This window comes from Polypterus senegalus, chromosome 8 (genome assembly GCF_016835505.1).
Source record: "Polypterus senegalus isolate Bchr_013 chromosome 8, ASM1683550v1, whole genome shotgun sequence".
Lineage (NCBI taxonomy): Eukaryota > Metazoa > Chordata > Cladistia > Polypteriformes > Polypteridae > Polypterus > Polypterus senegalus.
This window is the reverse complement of record NC_053161.1, coordinates 181656805-181676107: the sequence shown is the minus strand read 5'-3', so window position 1 is coordinate 181676107 and position 19303 is coordinate 181656805. Positions and strand designations below refer to the sequence as shown.

At 39.7% G+C, this 19303-nt stretch overlaps 2 protein-coding genes across 2 annotated transcripts in view; one reads left to right on the top strand and one right to left on the bottom strand.

Moving 5' to 3' along the window:
- LOC120533664 (gastrula zinc finger protein XlCGF57.1-like) overlaps nt 1-10904 on the bottom strand; it is a 160296-nt gene extending 149392 nt beyond the window's left edge. Inside the window, exons 1-2 of the mRNA XM_039760563.1 lie at nt 10805-10904; nt 5933-6392 (exon numbers count right to left, since the gene is read on the bottom strand). Coding sequence (XP_039616497.1) covers nt 5933-6359 — 427 coding nt within the window. The 5' untranslated portion in view covers nt 6360-6392; nt 10805-10904. The remainder of the gene's footprint in view (nt 1-5932; nt 6393-10804) is intronic.
- Nucleotides 1-19303, top strand: part of LOC120534744 (gastrula zinc finger protein XlCGF26.1-like) — a 534784-nt gene that overhangs the window by 483893 nt on the left and 31588 nt on the right. The gene's annotated exons all lie outside the window — the stretch shown is intronic.

The following is a 19303-nucleotide window of genomic DNA, read 5'->3' as shown; positions in this document are numbered from 1 at the left end:
GCTCACGAACATACAGAACAAAAACATAAGAAATGTAACAGACAAGAGGAGACTATTTATCAGTCCATCAAGACTGTTGGTTTAGCTAACAGCTAAGCTGTTCCAACATCACATCAGGATAACTCTTAAAGATTGTCAAGAGGAGATCATAAGAAAAAAAGAGGAGAATAAAAGATGGACAAGCTAATAAAAGCAATTCAAAGAACATCTTGTTTATTTAGTGTTTTTCTTGTTTTTCAAATATTACTTGCCCTTTCGTTTAATTTATGCAATTTCATGTTTTGTTTATATTGTGTTTTGTGAGTGAGACTCTAAGAGACAGGGCCACATTAATTTCACTCGTTAAGACCACCTCCAGCCTTTTTATTAGTGGTCCTTCAGAGGTTCACTGACATTTGATAACAGCTTTATTATAATTATCTAAACCAGTAATCCATTTTGGGCCTGTGCATGCCAAAGCCTCCTGTTGAGTTTGGAGTCAGGCTGTCGGGAGTGAGATCTCTCTATAGGTAGACTAGTGAAGGTCCTGAGCCCTCATTTATAAAGTCTGAGTACACACAAAATGAGACGATATATGTCGAGATTTACAAAAGAAAACTTGACAGGGGAACAAACACATATTTACAACAAGTCTGACCAATGCATACATAATATTTCAGAGAAACTGGGAAATGATGACACCCATGATCAAGTAATAAAATGCAGCCAAACCAGCTAAATGACAACTTGGAATCACATTTCATTTTATCGAGCCGTTCTTATAATTTGCGTTGATTTGACAAACATTACACCACAAAAATGATGACTATGATGATGTATAGACTGTATGTTAGATCCCTTTAAGAGCGCCAGTGATATGTATTTGCAGTAAAGAAATTCTGTTGTGTCATCACTTTATATCAGTTAGGTGTTGTCACTTCTCAGGGAGCTGGCAGACACCTAAACAGTATCTCAACCGAGCGTCACTCCATTACGCCTGCTGTGCTGGAAGTCATTAAATGACTGCTGATGAACTACATCCGGTGTTCGTACAGTGTGGGTGTACACAAATAACATGACCTGTTTCTGACAACATAAAACGGCAATCAGCAGCCATGTCCAGCTCTCCTAACTCAATCAAAGCACTTTACTGCACTCGTATTATAATAAGTAGGGCTGTTCGATATAACGATATATATCGGACAACAATATGAAAATGTCTATCGCTGCACATTACGCTATCGTTTGTTTCGTGGTGTCGCAAAATAAACTGTTTACGGCAATATTTTTTTCATTGTTTTGATGGCCACCACGTGGATGCAGACACACTAGCATGGCTGATGAAGACGAGGCAACACCAGGTAGCTCCACACAGAAGGACCTTGTTCCTAAACGAGGGGCTACCTCTGTAGTATGGAGATGGTTTGGATTTGAAGAGTCTGACACGGACCAGAAAACGGTACTGTGCAAATTATGCTGCAAACCGATCGCTACCACAGACTCCAACACGACAAACCTCTTCTACCACCTCCGCAAAAAGCACGTGAGCGAACATGCAGAGAGTTTACAACTGAGAGGCAGGCCACGTAGGATATTACAGTTGTAAAGGTACTATTTAAATGAGCATGTTAAAAGCTTGGAAGATTAATTGCTACCAAAACAATTTGCTTAAGGCATAATTTTCCCTGCAGCGTTTGCTGTCAGCGTTAATCTTGTTAAAATTACGTTTACGCCACAACTGCATTAACACGGCAAATCTCCGTTAACGAGTTACCGCGGATCGCCCCGTGCTTGGGGCTGGACGGCATCAACACGTTAGCGCCGTCCAGTCCCACGCACGGGGTGATCAGCTGTAACTCATTAACGGAGATTTGCCACACTACGATGTGCAAATTAACATTTTACTAGAATGTAGTCTAAAAAATATTATTTAATATTATATATTTAATATATTTTTGTCGTAAGCCTTATTGCTGCTACAGTTTGAAGTACAATGTTTACATTTGGTTTTGACAGTTAATGTTAGACTTGTATGTATTTTGTTTAAAGGGTTTATTGGCCTTATATAGTTTAGTTGTTAGTGCTTTGATCCTTTTATATTTAATATATGTTGTGAGAGTTATTGCTGCTACAGTTCACATTTTGTTTATGTCAGGCATTTTATATAGCAGTATTTTATATTGGGCCTTTAGTAATTTGTTTTTGAAAAGTGTTTTATATTTGATACATTAACATTTTATGTTTACATTCTAAGTCAAACATTTGCTCAAATGTTCTAAATAAAAGAACAGAAATAATTACAAGTTGAGTACTTCTCATTTTTGATTTTTTTAATTTAAATGAAAAAAAAGGAGTGGTGATTATATAAACTATTCACTGAATACAAAGAAAATGTACTATATCATGATATCGGGATATGAAATGAAATATCGGGATATAAGATTTTGGTCATATCACACAGCCCTAATAATAAGGGCATCTAGTAAGACAGAAGCTGCCTTTGTTATTGGTAAGCAGTGGCATTTGTCAAAGAAAACCTTTACAGGTAACCCCTTCACCACCTACTCAAACCATCATGATGCACCAACATTGATGGACTGAAAGCCAGAAGTCTACGTGACCATCTTTATCAGGTCCTTCCATGAAAACCCTAAATACAAAGAGGACTGTTTGACTTATGTTAGGTTTATGTTAGGTTATGTTAGGCTAATTTTATTTTTTTCTCCAGCCTTTGGAGTTTTTTTTTGTTTTTTCTGTCCACCCTGGCCATCGGACCTTACTCTTATTCTATGTTAATTAATGTTGACTTATGTTTATCTTTTATTGTGTTCGATTTTTCTATTCATTTTGTAAAGCACTTTCAGCTACATTTTTTTGTATGAATATGTGCTATATAAATAAATGTTGATTGATTGATTCTGGGCGTCCTGTTCTCCCTTTATGTTAAGTAAAAGAAGTACACTCAGGAGAAAGAGTCAATCAATCTTCTTTTACTTTCTAAGTCGTTCAAGGGTAACACTCAAATCAGCAGAGCAGTAAAATGAAATTGTAACAAAAGACGTATTTTGATGCATTCCAAAGTCAGATCTTTAGTTCTTACTAATAACATAAGTTCTAATACAATTGGTTACTCCTAGTTGCTAACAGGACATAGCAGGACAGAGATACCTTAACTGGTCACTATCAACCTGGTCCACTTGGCCGGATGGCCGCTTGTCAGTTTCGTTATCTTTAAACGATCTTGACATTAAAGGTGCCAAAGTATACTAGGGTTTTAAACTTCTATATGCTTATCCTGCACAGTCCAGTCAACCACAAGTTCCCTGTTCCATTGTTGTTATGACTTGTCAGCCGCAAACAATCTAAGCAGATAAAGGTGAAAGCAATTACATCCTAAAGAAAAGCACTTTTAACTTAATTTTATGTATTTGTTGAAGCTTTACTTTTACTGCAATACTAAATAATAAAACACACTTAACTGTCTTTTTCTCACTTATTTCAAACTTTGTTATAGCACACACCAAATTATACCTTAGCTTTTAAGCATAAGCTCAGAAGAGCAGAGACTCCATATAAACCCAGTAAGTAATATTGCTGTTTTGTTCTCGTCTTGTCAGCACACCAACATTACATGCCAGGTGCACAATGGACCGGTGATCCAAATCCGACTTCTACACACTCCAATAATACACAAGTCATCCAAGATGTGGCTGACAAACGTCATGTCTCCATGGCATTGCTCAACCCGTGATTCATTTATTTTGAGGCCAAGTAGCTTTGACAAACGTGATGGTGCTGTACATGGTAAACTGCTTGCTGGTGAAGTAACCTGATGACCCCTCAGTGTTTCAAATGACCTGAACTATTCATTGTAACAGCAATCATATCATTACAAGTGCCACATGACAGTGAATACACACTCAGTTTTGCCCTACACCTTTCCTGAACTCCAGAGCACAGAGGAGAGGCGCTGTAACTACATGTGTAATCTTTCACCCTCAGATGAAGAACAAAGTCAGATATTCTTGAATGGAGGTGATGGGATCTCAAAGCGTCTGGAAAGAGGAGGCTGATCTACCAGCTAATGAAGTTCTGCAGCACCCGGACCGCATTTGTAGGAAATGAGTTAGCAGACTCCATATGTGAATAGTTCGGGGGGTTTTGTTGGGGATCAAAAGGAGTGCTCAAAAATGAGTATTTAAAAATTATATAAAAAAAAAAGTAAATTGTGTAAAAATGTGTGTACGCCAGGTTTTATAAATCTGATTTTTTGCCTGTGCACATTTTCCTGTTTATTTTGCCATGCACATATTTTCACGTTCAATTCTGTTTAGAGTGTTATAAATGTCACCCCCTAGTCTAGTGTGTAGGTCTTTTGAAGGCCTGACATCCCATGTCATCATGTGTGTCCCCATTTCATGGTGGTTTGGAGGTAAAAGAGCACAGCACATGAATGCTAACACCTCATGGTAGAATCATAGTGTTTCCTGCAGAGGCATTAGCTCTCTTGGAAATGTGTTCTTTTAATATTGTGGCTTATTAAATAATTAAACAATATCATAATATACCAGAAAAGGCGATATCCCTCCCATAGTGATTACGGCGGTACAAGAATCACATGAGACAAAATATCTTTTAGCTTACATTTACTGACGTTTTACGCGGTTACAGACGGGGAGGCATATGGACAGACTTTTATCCAGGTGGGAATCTGGATCAACACAGTCAGCCATTTTCTCCGTCCCCACGCTGGGAGGTTTTTCGACAACTCTTTGTGTCGACACAGCCTCGAAGGGTCTGGCCACTGTCCAGACCTTTTATAATGTCTTGCTTCATTTGCTGGTTTTCGCTGTCTCCAAACAAGGGCTGAATTCCTCTTCCCCAAAATACAGACATATCATAGTGCTTATATGCCGATTCTCATTCTCCCAATAAGGAAAGGAGATTTGTGCTGATAGAGGACAGAAATACTATTCTGTGTTTAAGCTGACTATACAAGCCTCCAGTTGTCTTAGGCTATCGAATCCAATGCTTGGCTAGCACTTCTAACTGCTGAGCCCCTGTGTGCCACAGTTAACATGCACATGTGAATAAAACTCATAACAGTATTGTCCAGATATAGTGACATAAAGAAACATGTAGTATAACACATAGTAGGGGGCTTTATTGCTTCTACAGGACCAGGAAAAGATGACATCATCAATATAAACGCCAAGTTAAAAATTACTATGAAGAAATATGAGAGGAGAATTTCAGGATAGTGAGAGCTTGACAGAAAATAGGTAATGAAAGAAGACAATGAGCAGAAAGAAAACAAATCTACAAGAAAAAGGCTTAAATTGAACAAAACTGTTGTTCTGCACTGGCTAATCAGAACACAGAGCTTTACCTCAAGTCAGCTGATCATTCAAGGAACCCTGGAGACATCAAAGAATTGAACACTCTGGAAAGGAAGAATGAAGTAAAACTGAAGGCTGGGCAGAAACTGCAGGAAACGTGTGGTGGAGGTCATCGAAGATAAAGGAGGATCAGCAAGTTAGTAAAGACAGGCGGTCACAAACTGGACTGTTCAGGTTTAAACAATGTATTCCAGAATGACGAGAAGTTTAACTGTTTAAACTGAAGATGATAGTGTTTGTGCATTTTTGGGGACTTAATTGAAGATCAGACCACACTGTTAGGAGAAATTACAACAGAAATTCCAAAGGATTCACAAACTGTACAGTTGTTTAACACTAACTAAAGACAGGTTTAAAAAGTTTACATAATTTTACAAACTATAATGGAATAACAGAAAATTCCTAAAATGTGTAAAAAAGTAGTGAAATTGAGTTTTACTGTTTAATATTTGTTGAAATCTTGTCTAAGTTTGTCTTTAAAAAAGCACAAGACAGCACTCTCTGGCCCATAACACTGACCCTAAGACGTACACAAATTTTTATTTTTCACTTACTTGTTTCAGATGATGTTTTAGGTGGTGGCTGACCTTTCTGTATTTTAGGAGATGAATTTTCTTCAGTCCACTTTGTGTCAGACTGTAATGATTCATACTTTACATTGATAGAAGACTCCGGAGATGAAGAGTGTCTGCTATGAGAAGAGACTAACCCGGTCACTGCTCCATCTTGGTGTTCATAATGAAGGTCATCTTCCTTGGCACTCTCCATACTCCTATATTTGTGTATCTCATTGCTGACACACTCCTCTTCATCCTCCTCTTTAATACTCACTGACCCCAGTTCACGGTCCTCTTCCTTGATGTCCAGACTCTCCTGTGTGGGGTGGACACTCGCCCACTCAAAGTCCTCCTTCTTAATATTTATGGTCCTCTCCTCCATGATATTCATGTCGGCCTCAAACGTCTCCTCTTTCACATCCATTTAAACGTTACAGTAAATGGAAGATTTGTCCTTCTGTCTGTGAATAAAAACAGAATTTAATTCAATTAAAACTGATCTAAAGACATTTGATGTTTACAACATCCTCTCGGTTAAAGCTGATGTCAAGTCAGACAGTTCATAGCAAGTTGACAGTAACTCATCACTTTTCATATCAAATGAGGTGTAAAATGAGGTTGGGAATAAAAGGAGGGTCAAACAGTGTAGAAGAAGAAGGAGGCCATTTTTACATTTGCTTTTCAACAGTATTCACTACTCTGATTAAACATTCAGTACTATTGGGGTCCCAAAATTGTGTTATCAGTTAATTTTAAGGAAGGTTTATACAAGTTAGGCCTCAGAATTATGTTAAGAAACGGGGCAAATGAAAGAGGAGGTTAAATAAAGGGTTTGGGGTCTGCAATCTTAGGACGATGTCACACTGGACGACTTATCCAGCAATTGTAAGTGATAACCTTCATTTACATAATCTTAGGCTCTGTCCACACAGACGTCTGAACTGAGTGTTTTTCTGCTGTCTGTAGCGTCAGGTGAGCGCAGATTGAATGTCGAGCATTTTTCTGCTCATTGCAGTGAATCAGACCATACACACGGGCTATCACCATTTACATCTGGTCAGATACGCATTCGGATGGCACCCATTTCTACCAAAATCCCAATGAAAGTGAATAAAATGTTGGTATTGCATTGACATGTCGTTCATTTAATGTTCTGGAGGACCAGATATGTCCCACGATTACATGTATACATAAATTGTGACAGGCAGCCTTGGCCATGCCAGCTGAATCAAAGGACCAGGAGAGAGCATCCAGGAAGAGAGGAGGCAGGAGGAAGGACAGAGAGATAGAAAAAGAGAAGAACAAGAGGACTGTGCTTTGGTACTGCATTTGCATGGTGTTGTTGTTGGGGAAACAAGACAAAAGTGTTCCCAACAGAAATAAAGTGTGTGTTGTGTGGCAATTTGTGTCCTGCCTGTTTGTGCCGGGGTTAGGGTGGCTTTACACGACCCTGTGGTCCACAACACACACACACTATCAACAAATTAATAATGATAATAATGGAAAAATTGAAACAGTTTGTAGGCATGTGCTAATTTTGTAACTTTAGCTACTACAGATTATTAATGCCAGTTGGCGAGTGCGTACATGAGTACTGTTGGTGTATTTGCTCACTTCAAGGTGACAAGTAGCCGCTCTTCAGGACTAACACTGACTCACATATTGGTTGACTGGCGTGTCATATGGTGCTGTACCAGCGTCAGCCGGTAATGAAAACACGAAACTGCCATCCCACAGTATTTGAAGAACTTATGTGAATGTCTAAGCAGTTCATAGATTACACAAAAGCTTTCTTTCTTCACATGCTGTGCAGTCAGAAGGTGAACCCAATAGCAGAGACATTTTTTATTTTTTGCCTATGTCGACATATCAGGAGGATTTTTAGCACAAGAAGGTAAAATGTTGAGGTCTAATAAAGCCAACTAATCCATATTTCGTAAATCCATTCCTGGACTACCTGATAACTGCCCCCTCGCCCCCCACAGCTAAATACACAAAACTACAATCTGGCCTACAGGTTGGTGTTTACCAGAGGAAAAAAAACGCAAAACTAACATCATATTGAAGTCAATTAAGCGCTACTACAGAAAAAATCTTCAACGCCTTGATCGCTCTGAGCACATTCATTTAACTAAGATTTGAATGCATGTGTAGACAGGGCCTTAGCAAGATGGAGGCAGTTGGCGGTGTGTCCTTGTCAAGCAGACTACTTAATGTTAGAGAGTGGACAACCAGTAAATTTTCTCCTGAAGTAGAAGGCATAGAGTTAAGTAAAGAGGAATAAGAAACGCATGTTTCGTACCTAACAAAAAAAGAGATGCTCCACTTTTCTCATGTCTAAAATACCATAAGAGGTAAAAAATAAAATTAAATGGCCGAGATTGCTGAACAGCCACAGCTGTTAACCCTTTGTCCACCATGAGCTTCATCAAGCAGCATAATATTAGAAACAGGGGTGAGCAGTCTTAATCAGCTGGCAGATCAGGTGGGCCGCTCTTGTAGTGACGTTAAGCATAACCAACCATACTGGTCATCACAGAGTGGTAGAACATGTAAAGGACATCACTGGTGTGTATGTTTGTGTGCAGTAAACAAGTAAACACAATGATTCAATAATACATCAGATAAGTACACTGAATGAACATGTAGTATATGAATGAAGATGATGAACAGCAAAAATAAAATACAGTGATAGAGAAACAGTTGAACAGTGGAGGCCATGACAGTGACACATGTCATCCTATCACTGGACTCCTCTGCAATTTTAAAAAGCTTTGGTGCTACGTGTGCACTGAATTTGTTACGGGGTGAACTTCATAAGTGTTAGTTTTTGAAATAACACTTGTCGCCTGAGCTCGTCAGTGAGCGATGTTGTGCTGCTCTGCTTGTTAAGTAGTCAGTTTGGTTGCAGGAGGACACAACCCAGCCACAAGGTGAAAATGAGAGTGCAGGCCGGGTGGAAAAGAGTGTCAGGAGTAATTTGTGACAGACGGATATCAGCAAGAGTGAAAGGGAAGGTCTAAAGGACAGTAGTGAGACCAGCTGTGTGATATGGGCTGGAGAAGGTGGCACAGGAAACAGAGCTGGAGGTGGCAGAGTTAAAGATGGTAAGATTTGCACTGGCTGTGACGAGGATGGACAGAATTAGAAATGAGGACATTAGAGGGTCAGCTCAAGTTAGACAGTTGGGAGACAAAGTCAGAGAGGCGAGATTGTGTTGGTTTGGACATGTGGAGAGGAGAGATGAGGGGTATACTGGGAGAAGGATACTAAGGATAGAGCTGCCAGGGAAGAGGGAGAGGAAGGCCTAAGAGAAGGTTTATGGATGTGGTGAGAGGACATGCAGGTGATGAGTGTAACAGAACAAGATGCACAAGACAGAAAGATAAGGAAGAAGATGATCCGCTGTGGCAACACCTAACGGGAGCAGCTGAAATAAGAAGAATTTTGCAAAACCCGGCTAGTGAGCTAAGCTGATCCCTAACAGACCCATCAGAAGCTATTGGTCCAAATACAATTACCTCAGTCTTACTCCGAATGAAATTCTAAACATTTACGGCCATCCAATGTTTGACATCATCATAACATTTATGTAGTGAATGTAAGGACTCCTTAGTCATAGGTAAATAAATTTGGGTATTGTCAGTGTAAAAATTAAATTAAATAACATATCTGCAAAATTTGAACACAAGGGGTAGTAAATACAAAGAAAACAACAAAGGACCCTGAATAGACCCTTGTGGAACACCGTATTTCAAACAAGCAATAGAGGTAAAGACAGACTTGTTACCAACAGAAAAAGTCCTATTAGTGAAATAAGATTTGAACCAAGCTAGTGTACCCCCTCGATTCCTAGTCGCTTACCCAGCCTTGACGATATGTTGTGATTGATGGTATCAAAGGCTGCAGTTAAATCCAAAAGCACTAAAACCGTCGAGACCCCAGAGTCAGCTGAAAGTAAAGTATCATTAACAGCCCTGAGTAAAGCTGTTTCAGTGCTGTGATAAGTTTTAAAACCGGACTGAAAAACTTCTTGATCACCATTACAATCCAAAAAGATCTGAGGCTGCTACAAAACAACTCTCTCAAGTATTTTAAATATGAAAGGTAGTCGAGAAATCAATCTAAAATCATTTAAGTCATCCTTATTAAGGTTTGTTTTTTCAGTAAGGGCTTAACCACTGCATGTTTAAAATAGGCAGGCACAGTTCCGGTGGTATGCGATAAATTAATAATATGTAATAATATATATATATATATATATATATGGTGCGAGTGTATTTAATGATCCTCTCCATTAGAATAGTAGAATAATATTAGAAGGACAAAAAGAAACCTTAAGTCCATTTATAATTCTATGAGCGATGAATGAGACACTGGTTCAAACTGGTCTAGCACAGCATTACAGGAGGAGCTGCTGGTGGACTTCAGGCCAGCCAAACAACCTCGCAGACCAATCGCCATTAGGAAGGAGAACACAGAAATGTGCAGAGCTACGAGTACCTGGGGGGTCACATAAACAACAAACAGGACTGGTCTGATAACACAGTGGCGCAGGTTAAGAAGGGCCACAGCACACCGAACAGCCTAAAGAGACTCCGGGCTTTTGATGTATGAAGCAAGTTGCTTCGGGGTGTTTTAAAGTAAAAATGGGACTCGATCGCGTGAAGTTAATCGGAGACACAAACACCAATGAACGGCGACAGCACCAGGGATGGGGTTCACAGGAGGATTCACAAAGTTCGCTATGTGGCTGAAGAACACTAACGAGCCGTGCGCCTCTCACTCAAGTCGCGAGCGGTAGTCCAAGTGGAGCGAATTAAAACTCACACGTCTGCAAAGTGCGCCCCCAAAATCCAGAGCACTTACCCTCTGTTTGTCGTCGATGGAGAACTTTCTAACCTCGTTGAAACTTCTGCCTCACCCCACCAGTCTTTCTCTCGTGCGGCTGTCGCTACAATGCAAGGAGGCAGCGTGGCTTCAGTAGCCGTCGCCCTGGATGACGTCAGCCGAACGCGACCATAGCTACACGTCACAGTTTGGTAAACAGTTGAAGGAGAAATGTAAACGTCGACTGTGCGCCGGGAAACCTAACAGCTGTTCTATCTAATCACGCCATCTGTCGAGGAGGTCAGTCTAGGATTACTATGCATGTACACAAACTTTTGATTACGAATACTTAGGAATGAGCGGATGGTCAAAAGACTTGAGATTTATGCGTGCGTGCGTGCAACTTTCTTCTGTCTCAGAGCGCTCGGGACTCTGATCGCGAGTTCACAGCATGGAAGCACAAATAAATTAATAAAGGAGCCGCAGCGAGTCACCCGAGTCACGTTAATGCGCCGATGACTGTTGTATTCAGAACTGACGACGGTCGCCTAGTCGTTAAATGAAAATATCGCAAATGTTAAAGCGAAACTTATAACAATGACTAGATTAGATTTTTAACTACTGCAACAAACGGCATTTGCAAAACTAAATAATTCGAGAAAATGCATTTATTTATACATAATTTGTAATGATTTTGAATGAACACACACACTTGTCTTAACAGAGCTCAGGAGTCACTTTATTTTCACTCGGAAACGGAGCACATGTGAATAGAACAGCTAGTCGTGCTTCCGACTTACTAACAACACACGTTATAACGTAATGACGTTTTCTTAAAGGTGTACACTCATTACATAATTCATATATACAAGTATGCCGGACGTTATCCACGACTTGGCTTATTGCTCTGCGCTCTCGTGTTTGTCTGTCGGATATTCTGAGAAGGGTATTGCTGCAGACCGGAGACATTATGGGCGGATCTGAAGGCGGATAACTGTAAATGCAAGTGAATAGTATTGGCTAATTCAGAATTTCAACGAATGAGATTATTGTTTCTCTATGGCAATCAAAAATTCACCTCTCCAATTATCAACGTTTGAAGTTGTCTATCAAGTGTAACTTTAACCAAACGTTTCATAGTTTTCTGAACCCTACCTCTTTGAGGTTCCGCCTTATAGAGTTTCCTCTTAAATAGCCTGCCGTTGTACCAACAGACGAAACTCCATTAAATGAAAGGAGACAATAAAAAAAAGAAGCTGCGGCGATGAAACTCCATTTGACAAAAGAAGAAGCAGAGGCGATGAAACTAATTGCTAGTATTTTTGATAATGGAAGTAAGTGTGCTTCGAAATGAAAATGTTTGAAAGTTACAGTTATTTTTTCGTATTTTAATAACTTCGTGTTGCATGGTTAGGTTTGTATTAATAATCATTTTCGCTGTAGCAATTGATTTATATACAGTGCTTGAAGTGGATCAGCACTCAGCGGTACCGGCAACTCCTCAAATTCCACAAGGCGAGTTTCACGAGAACTCCTCGACTGTGCGTGGAAAACGGAAAAATATATATATATATAAACTGCTCAAAAAAATTAAAGGAACACTTTGAAAACACATCAGATCTCAATGGGAAAAAAAATCCTCCTGGATATCTATACTGATATAGACTGGGTAATGTGTTAGGAACGGAAGGATGCCACATCGTTTGATGGAAATGAAAATGATCAACCTACAGAGCCCTGAATTCAAATACGCCCCAAAAATCAGAGTGAAAAAATGATGTGGCAGGCTAGTCCATTTTGCCAAAATTTAATTGCAGCAACTCAAAATTGTATGCAGCACTTTGTATGGCCCCTGTGTTCTTGTATACATGCCTGAGAACATCGGTGGATGCTTCTAATGAGATGACAGATGGTGTTGTGGGGGATCTCCTCCCAGATCTGGACCAGGGCATCACTGAGCTCCTGGACAGTCTGAGGTGCAACCTGGTGGCATTGGATGGACCAAAACATAATGTCCCAGAGGTGTTCTATTGGATTGAGGTCAGGAAAGTGTGGTGGCCAGTCAATGGTATCAATTCCTTCATCCTCCAGGAACTGCCTGCATACTCTCACCACATGAGGCCAGGAATTGTCGTGCACCAGGAGCCACTGTACCAGCATAGGGTCTGACAATGGGTCCAAGGATTTCATCCTGATACCTAATGGCAGCCAAGGTGCCTTTGTCAAGCCTTTAGCGGTCTGTGTGACCCTCCATGGATTTGCCTCCCCAGACAATCATTAACCCACCACCAAACTGCTCATGCTGAATGATGTTACAGGCAGCATAATGTTCTCCATGGCTTCTCCAGACCCCTTCACTTCTGTCACGTGCTCAGGGTGAACCTGCTCTCATCTGTAAAGCACAGGGCACCAGTGGTGCATCTGCCAATTCTGGTATTCTATGGCGAATGCCAATCGAGCTGCATGCTGCTGGGCAGTGAGCTCAGGGCCCATTAGAGGACATGGGGCCCTTGGGTCACCCTCATGAAGTCTTTCTGATTGTTTGGTCAGAGACTTTCACACCAGTTGCCTGCTGGAGGTCATTTTGTAGGGCTCTGGCAGTGCTCATCCTGTTCCTCCTTGCCCAAAGGAGCAGATACTGGTCCTGCTGATGAGTTATGGACCTTCTATGGCCCTCTCCAGCTCTCCTAGAGTAACTGCTTGTCTCCTAGAATCTCCTCCATGCCCTTGAGACTGTGCAGGGAGACACAGCAAACCTTCTGCCAATGACACGTATTGATGTGCCATCCTGGAGAAGTTGGACTACCTGTGCAACCTCTGTAGGGTCCAGGTATCGCCTCATGCTACCAGTAGTGACACCGACTGTAGCCAAATGCAAAACTAGTGAAGAAACAGTCAGAAAAGATAAGGAGGGAAAAATGTCAGTGGCCTCCACCTGTTAAACCATTCCTGTTTTGGGGGTCATCTCATTGTTGCCCCTCTAGTGCATCTGTTGTTAATTTCATTAACACCACAGCAGCTGAAACTGATTAACAACCCCTCTGCTGCTTAACTGACCAGATTAATATCCCATAAGTTTCATTGACATTATGCTATACTCTGATTAAAAGTGTTCCTTTAATTCTTTTGAGTAGTATATATATATATATATATATATATATATATATATATATATATATATATATATATATATATATATATATATATATATATATTACAAGCATCTAGGAAACAGTTGATCAGTTGTACTTGTTGGTAACTTAGTTCACATAACAAGTAAAATTTTATTGTAATCTCTAGCAGAGAGCTATGATGACTTTACAGCACCAAACTCTTGTATTTTCTTGTCCAACAGGCTGTTGTATCTCAAAGGTGTCATCCAAATGGTTTAAAAATGATGAAGATCCTAAAGGCCATCAGGTAATGAACTCTAGAAGGTTGAGGAGCTGACAGATGGCCTCTACGACTACCTGATGAAGTGCTGTGAAGAGCTGTAGGCACTTTGTGAAGATCCACAGAGTTCACGTCATTCTGGATGTGCTGATGCCGGAGGCTCATTTGGCTTCAGTGAGTCTCTGAGTACAGAAAGTGTCTCTGTGAGTAAGAAGCAGAAGGTCTGATCACTGATGGACCAGCAGACGGTGAGTGGGACATCATGTGGTGTTAGGAGAGAGAGATGGTCCTTTCTGTTTCTTTTCAGCACCATTCGTCTGTTAATCAGAATAACATTTTACTTGTAGTGAATTTAGACAAGAATATAAACTAAATAGATAGAAATGTAAATATATATGTTTAAAGTGAAATTTAAAATACGCATTAGTACATGTTTAGTACTGGTGAAAGTAAATCTTTCTCTTTTTAGGACACACTTGAGCTTCAACTGTTGGAGTACAAAGACAGACAGCATCACTGAGGCTTTTCAACTTGGGATTCCATCTCAGCGCCTCCTCTGATAACCGTGTCACTGGCTTTACTGGTCTTTGGCCTTTTGGATTTCTGAGTGCTGAACTGACTGACTGTGTGTAATAGAGTTGTGTAGATTTGATTTAACTATTGATGTCAATAATAAAGGACACTTTGTTGATTAAGTTCTGTATATTTGAAATTGTCTGTGTATCTGTTTTTAGCCAATTCATGTCATCTGCATTTTTTTTCTTTAATTTGTATAACTGCATTGTACAGTTTGATTACATTTTTGAACATTAGAAGCAAACATGTCTATCCCCACTAAATATTTTATATATAATATGTAGAATTGGGTGTACTTCAGTATATTCCCTGCGCAGTCTCTTAGAATGGACAAAGATTTATTTTTTCTTTCAGTTCAACTGACCCATTTTATTGTTAATTGTAAATATTTCTTGAAATGGTTGTACAATTTATACTGAATCATTATTAATACAATGTTGTTTTTGGTAGTGACAATACTGAGTGTTTTAACTTGTGCTGACCAATCAACTTGTGTATTAACACAACTAGAACTGATAGATGTGAGCAGAGCCTCCTCTTGTATCATCATGGACTACAAATGGTGTTGACTTTGCTGGACTTGCCGGTAATCCCACAGCTTGGGAACTAAGCAACAGCAATAAGGGTCTTACTGATCTTTATTTAGGGGTCACATTTTCAATAAAACTTGCATTGTCTAAAACTGAACATGCAGCTTGAATATAAAGGAACAAAATTGAAGGAAAAGGATTAAATACTCCTGATAAATGGAGAGTTGAAACCTTTGAAGCTCAGAATTCTAAAACCATAACTCACAGCTAGAACCTCGTTATTCTAAGGTCTTGACATTAAGTGTGTGCGGGTGTTTATATATATATATATATATATATATATATATATATATATATATACAGTATACAGTGGGATGCAAAAGTTTGGGCAACCTAGTTAATAGTCATTATTTTCCTGTATAAATCGTTGGTTGTTACGATAAAAAATGTCAGTTAAATATATCATATAGGAGACACACACAGTGATATTTGAGAAGTGAAATGAAGTTTATTGGATTTACAGAAAGTGTGCAAAAATTGTTCAAATGAAATCAGGCAGGTGCATAAATTTGGGCACCGTTGTCATTTTATTGATTCCCAAACGTTTAGAACTAATTATTGGAACTCAAATTGGCTTGGTAAGCTCAGTGACCCCTGACCTACATACACAGGTAAATCCTATAATGAGAAAGAGTATTTAAGGGGGTCAATTGTAAGTTTCCCTCCTTCTTTAATTTTCTCTGAAGAGTAGCAACATGGGGGTCACAAAACAACTCTCAAATGACCTGAAGGCAAAGATTGCTCACCATCATGGTTTAGGGGAAGGATACAGAAAGCTGTCCCAGCGATTGAAGCTGTCTGTTTCCACAGTTAGGAACATATTGAGGAAATGGAAGACCACAGGTTCAGTTCAAGTTAAGGCTCGAAGTGGCAGACCAAGAAAGATTTCAGATAGACAGAAGCGATGAATGGTGAGAACAGTCAGAGTCAACCCACAGACCAGCACCAAAGACCTACAACATCATCTTGCACAGCAGATGGAGTCACTGTGCATCGTTCAACCATTCAGCGCACTTTACACAAGGAGATGCTGTATGCGAGAGTGATGCAGAGGAAGCCTTTTCTCCTCCCACAGCACAAACAGAGCCGCTTGAGGTATGCTCAAGCACATCTGGACAATTCATTTTGGAATAAGGTGCTGTGGACTCATGAAACTAAAATTGAGTTATTTGGGCATAACAAGGGGCGTTATGCATGGAGGAAAAAGAACACAACATTCCAAGAAAAACATCTGCTACCTACAGTAAAATATGGTGATGGTTCCTTCATGCTGTGGGGCTGTGTGGCCAGTGCAGAGACTGGGAATCTTGTCAAAGTTGAGGGACGCATGGATTCCACTCAGTATCAGCCGATTCTGGAGACCAATGTCCAGGAATCAGTGACAAAGCTGAAGCTGCGCCAGGGCTGGATCTTTCAACAAGACAATGACCTGAAACACTGCTCAAAATCCACTAAGGCATTCATGCAGAGGAACAAGTACAACGTTCTGGAATGGCCATCTCAGTCCCCATGCATTTTAAATGATTGTGCCTGATAATACTTAGTGGCAAAAAAAATTATACATCAAACAAATGCCAACTTGTAGAATGCATAATGCTGCAAAGAAGAGCTTTAGTAATATGGGTGATGACACATCTCTCACTATAATACTCATAAATATCCATTCTTCGCCTTGTGCAACATTTTCATGCAACACTGAACGTATGTCATATAGTATACATCTATATATAACTGTTTTCCTCTTTATTATATTCATAAATACAAAAAAAACCATACATTATATATGTCCACTCTGCTGAAAACAGTAGTGGTGCAGCAGTAGCGTTGCCGCTCCATAATAAGGCTTGTGTGGGTTCAGATCCCACATCCACCCATTGTGAATTGTCACCCAAAAGAGTCCATTTTTATTTTATTTTCATTTAATAGTAGTCTATAACATATATATATATATATATATATATATATATATATATATATATATATATATATATATATATATATATATATATATATTAGTGACGATTTCAACTGTTATTGTAGTTGTTGATGTCGGGTTTAGTGGTTTAAATTTTTAAATATTAAATTAATAAGGTGGAATGTGTTCTTACTTTGAGTGTTGGGGGGAGAGCTACATAGTAAATGTGTTAGTAACTGGGATTGCGCCTCTATAACTAGAAGATTGCTTAGGAATGATGCAGACTGGACAAGTATATGTTTTACGAAATGTTTTTTTTATTGCACTGTGCTGTGACTAAGACAACTTTTTACTAATCACCTGTCTGGACCTTGAAGATGTGTTCATGAGGCAGGGATTCTGCTGTTAAAAGCAAATGCTTTTTCGACAGAAGGTCCAGATGTGTTTATCCCAATGCTTTTTGTTGCCTCAGCACTCAAGAGGATCTTGAATGCCGACCTTGATACATGCACTGCTCACCTTGGAGTGTCCCGTGTGTGTCGGCGTGTCGGTGACTGATCTGCGCCGTGTCTCTCAGCCTCTCTGATGTGCTCCGGATAGACACCTTTGAATGTTTGGTGCAGCAGAGCAAATTCAACCTGATCTATCACAATGGGTTTGTTAAGACCTTATTCAATGGAGGGGTTCATGGAAGTCAAATGGCAATGAACAGAAGATGGATTAATGTGAATATGTGAGCTGCCTTACGGAATTAGTCATCGCATTTTGATGGCGATTCCAAGTGAGGAGGATTCCCAAACAGATCTCTTATGTGATCCTTCCACAGTATCTCTCAAAATTATTTAGCTCAACTTGGTTATAAAGATTTCACTCCTGATCATTTTTTTATTATTATTAATTTTGATGAGTCTTTAATTCGGATTGAACTTGGGCTAGCACTACGCTCAGAATTTGAAAAGCAACCACCTTAGTTAGTTGAACCACTGACGGCGTCTTTCTTTGTAGCGAACTCATTACTTTTGTGCTCATATTGTAAAATATTAATAAATTAAATATTTCAATACTTGATCAATAATAACATCTGTGATTTAAGGATTTCACCTTTTCTTTCTCAAATGTGCTTACCTATATCATGGCAAAGTACTCGGATAAACCTTTATTTTCCGTCTACTCTGTTTTAATTAAGTCAGAACAAAGAAAACATTTAAGGCTATTAAATGTGATATCAAGAAAAGATGAGGGTTAATTATATTACCAACAACAGGAGTGATTATAATGATACAGTGCAAAAGTAAATACTCGTTGAAAGAGCCGGGAATCCATGAGGTGTCTTATTTTAACTCTTGCTATCGTATAGTGGATTCTGCCTGTCGGCGTTATATACACTTACCTAAAGGATTATTGGGAACACCATACTAATACGGTGTTTGACCCCGTTTCACCTTCAGAACTGTCTTAATTCTACGTGGCATTGATTCAACAAGGTGCTGAAAGCATTCTTTAGAAATGTTGGCCCATATTGATAGGATAGCATCTTGCAGTTGATGGAGATTTGTGGGATGCACATCCAGGGCACGAAGCTCCCGTTCCACCACATCCCAAAGATGCTCTATTGGGTTGAGATCTGGTGACTGTGGGGGCCATTTTAGTACAGTGAACTCATTGTCATGTTCAAGAAACCAATTTGAAATGATTAGAGCTTTGTGACATGGTGCATTATCCTGCTGGAAGTAGCCATCAGAGGATGGGTACATGGTGGTTATGAAGGGATGGACATGGTCAGAAACAATGCTCAGGTAGCCCGTGGCATTTAAATGATGCCCAATTGGCACTAAGGGGCCTAAAGTGTGCCAAGAAAACATCCCCCACACCATTACACCACCACCAACAGCCTGCACAGTAGTAAAAAGGCATGATGGAACCATGTTCTCATTCTGTTTACGCCAAATTCTGACTCTACCATTTGAATGTCTCAACAGAAATCGAGACTCATCAGACCAGGCAACATTTTTCCAGTCTTCAACTGTCCAATTTTGGTGGGCTCCTGCAAATTGTAGCCTCTTT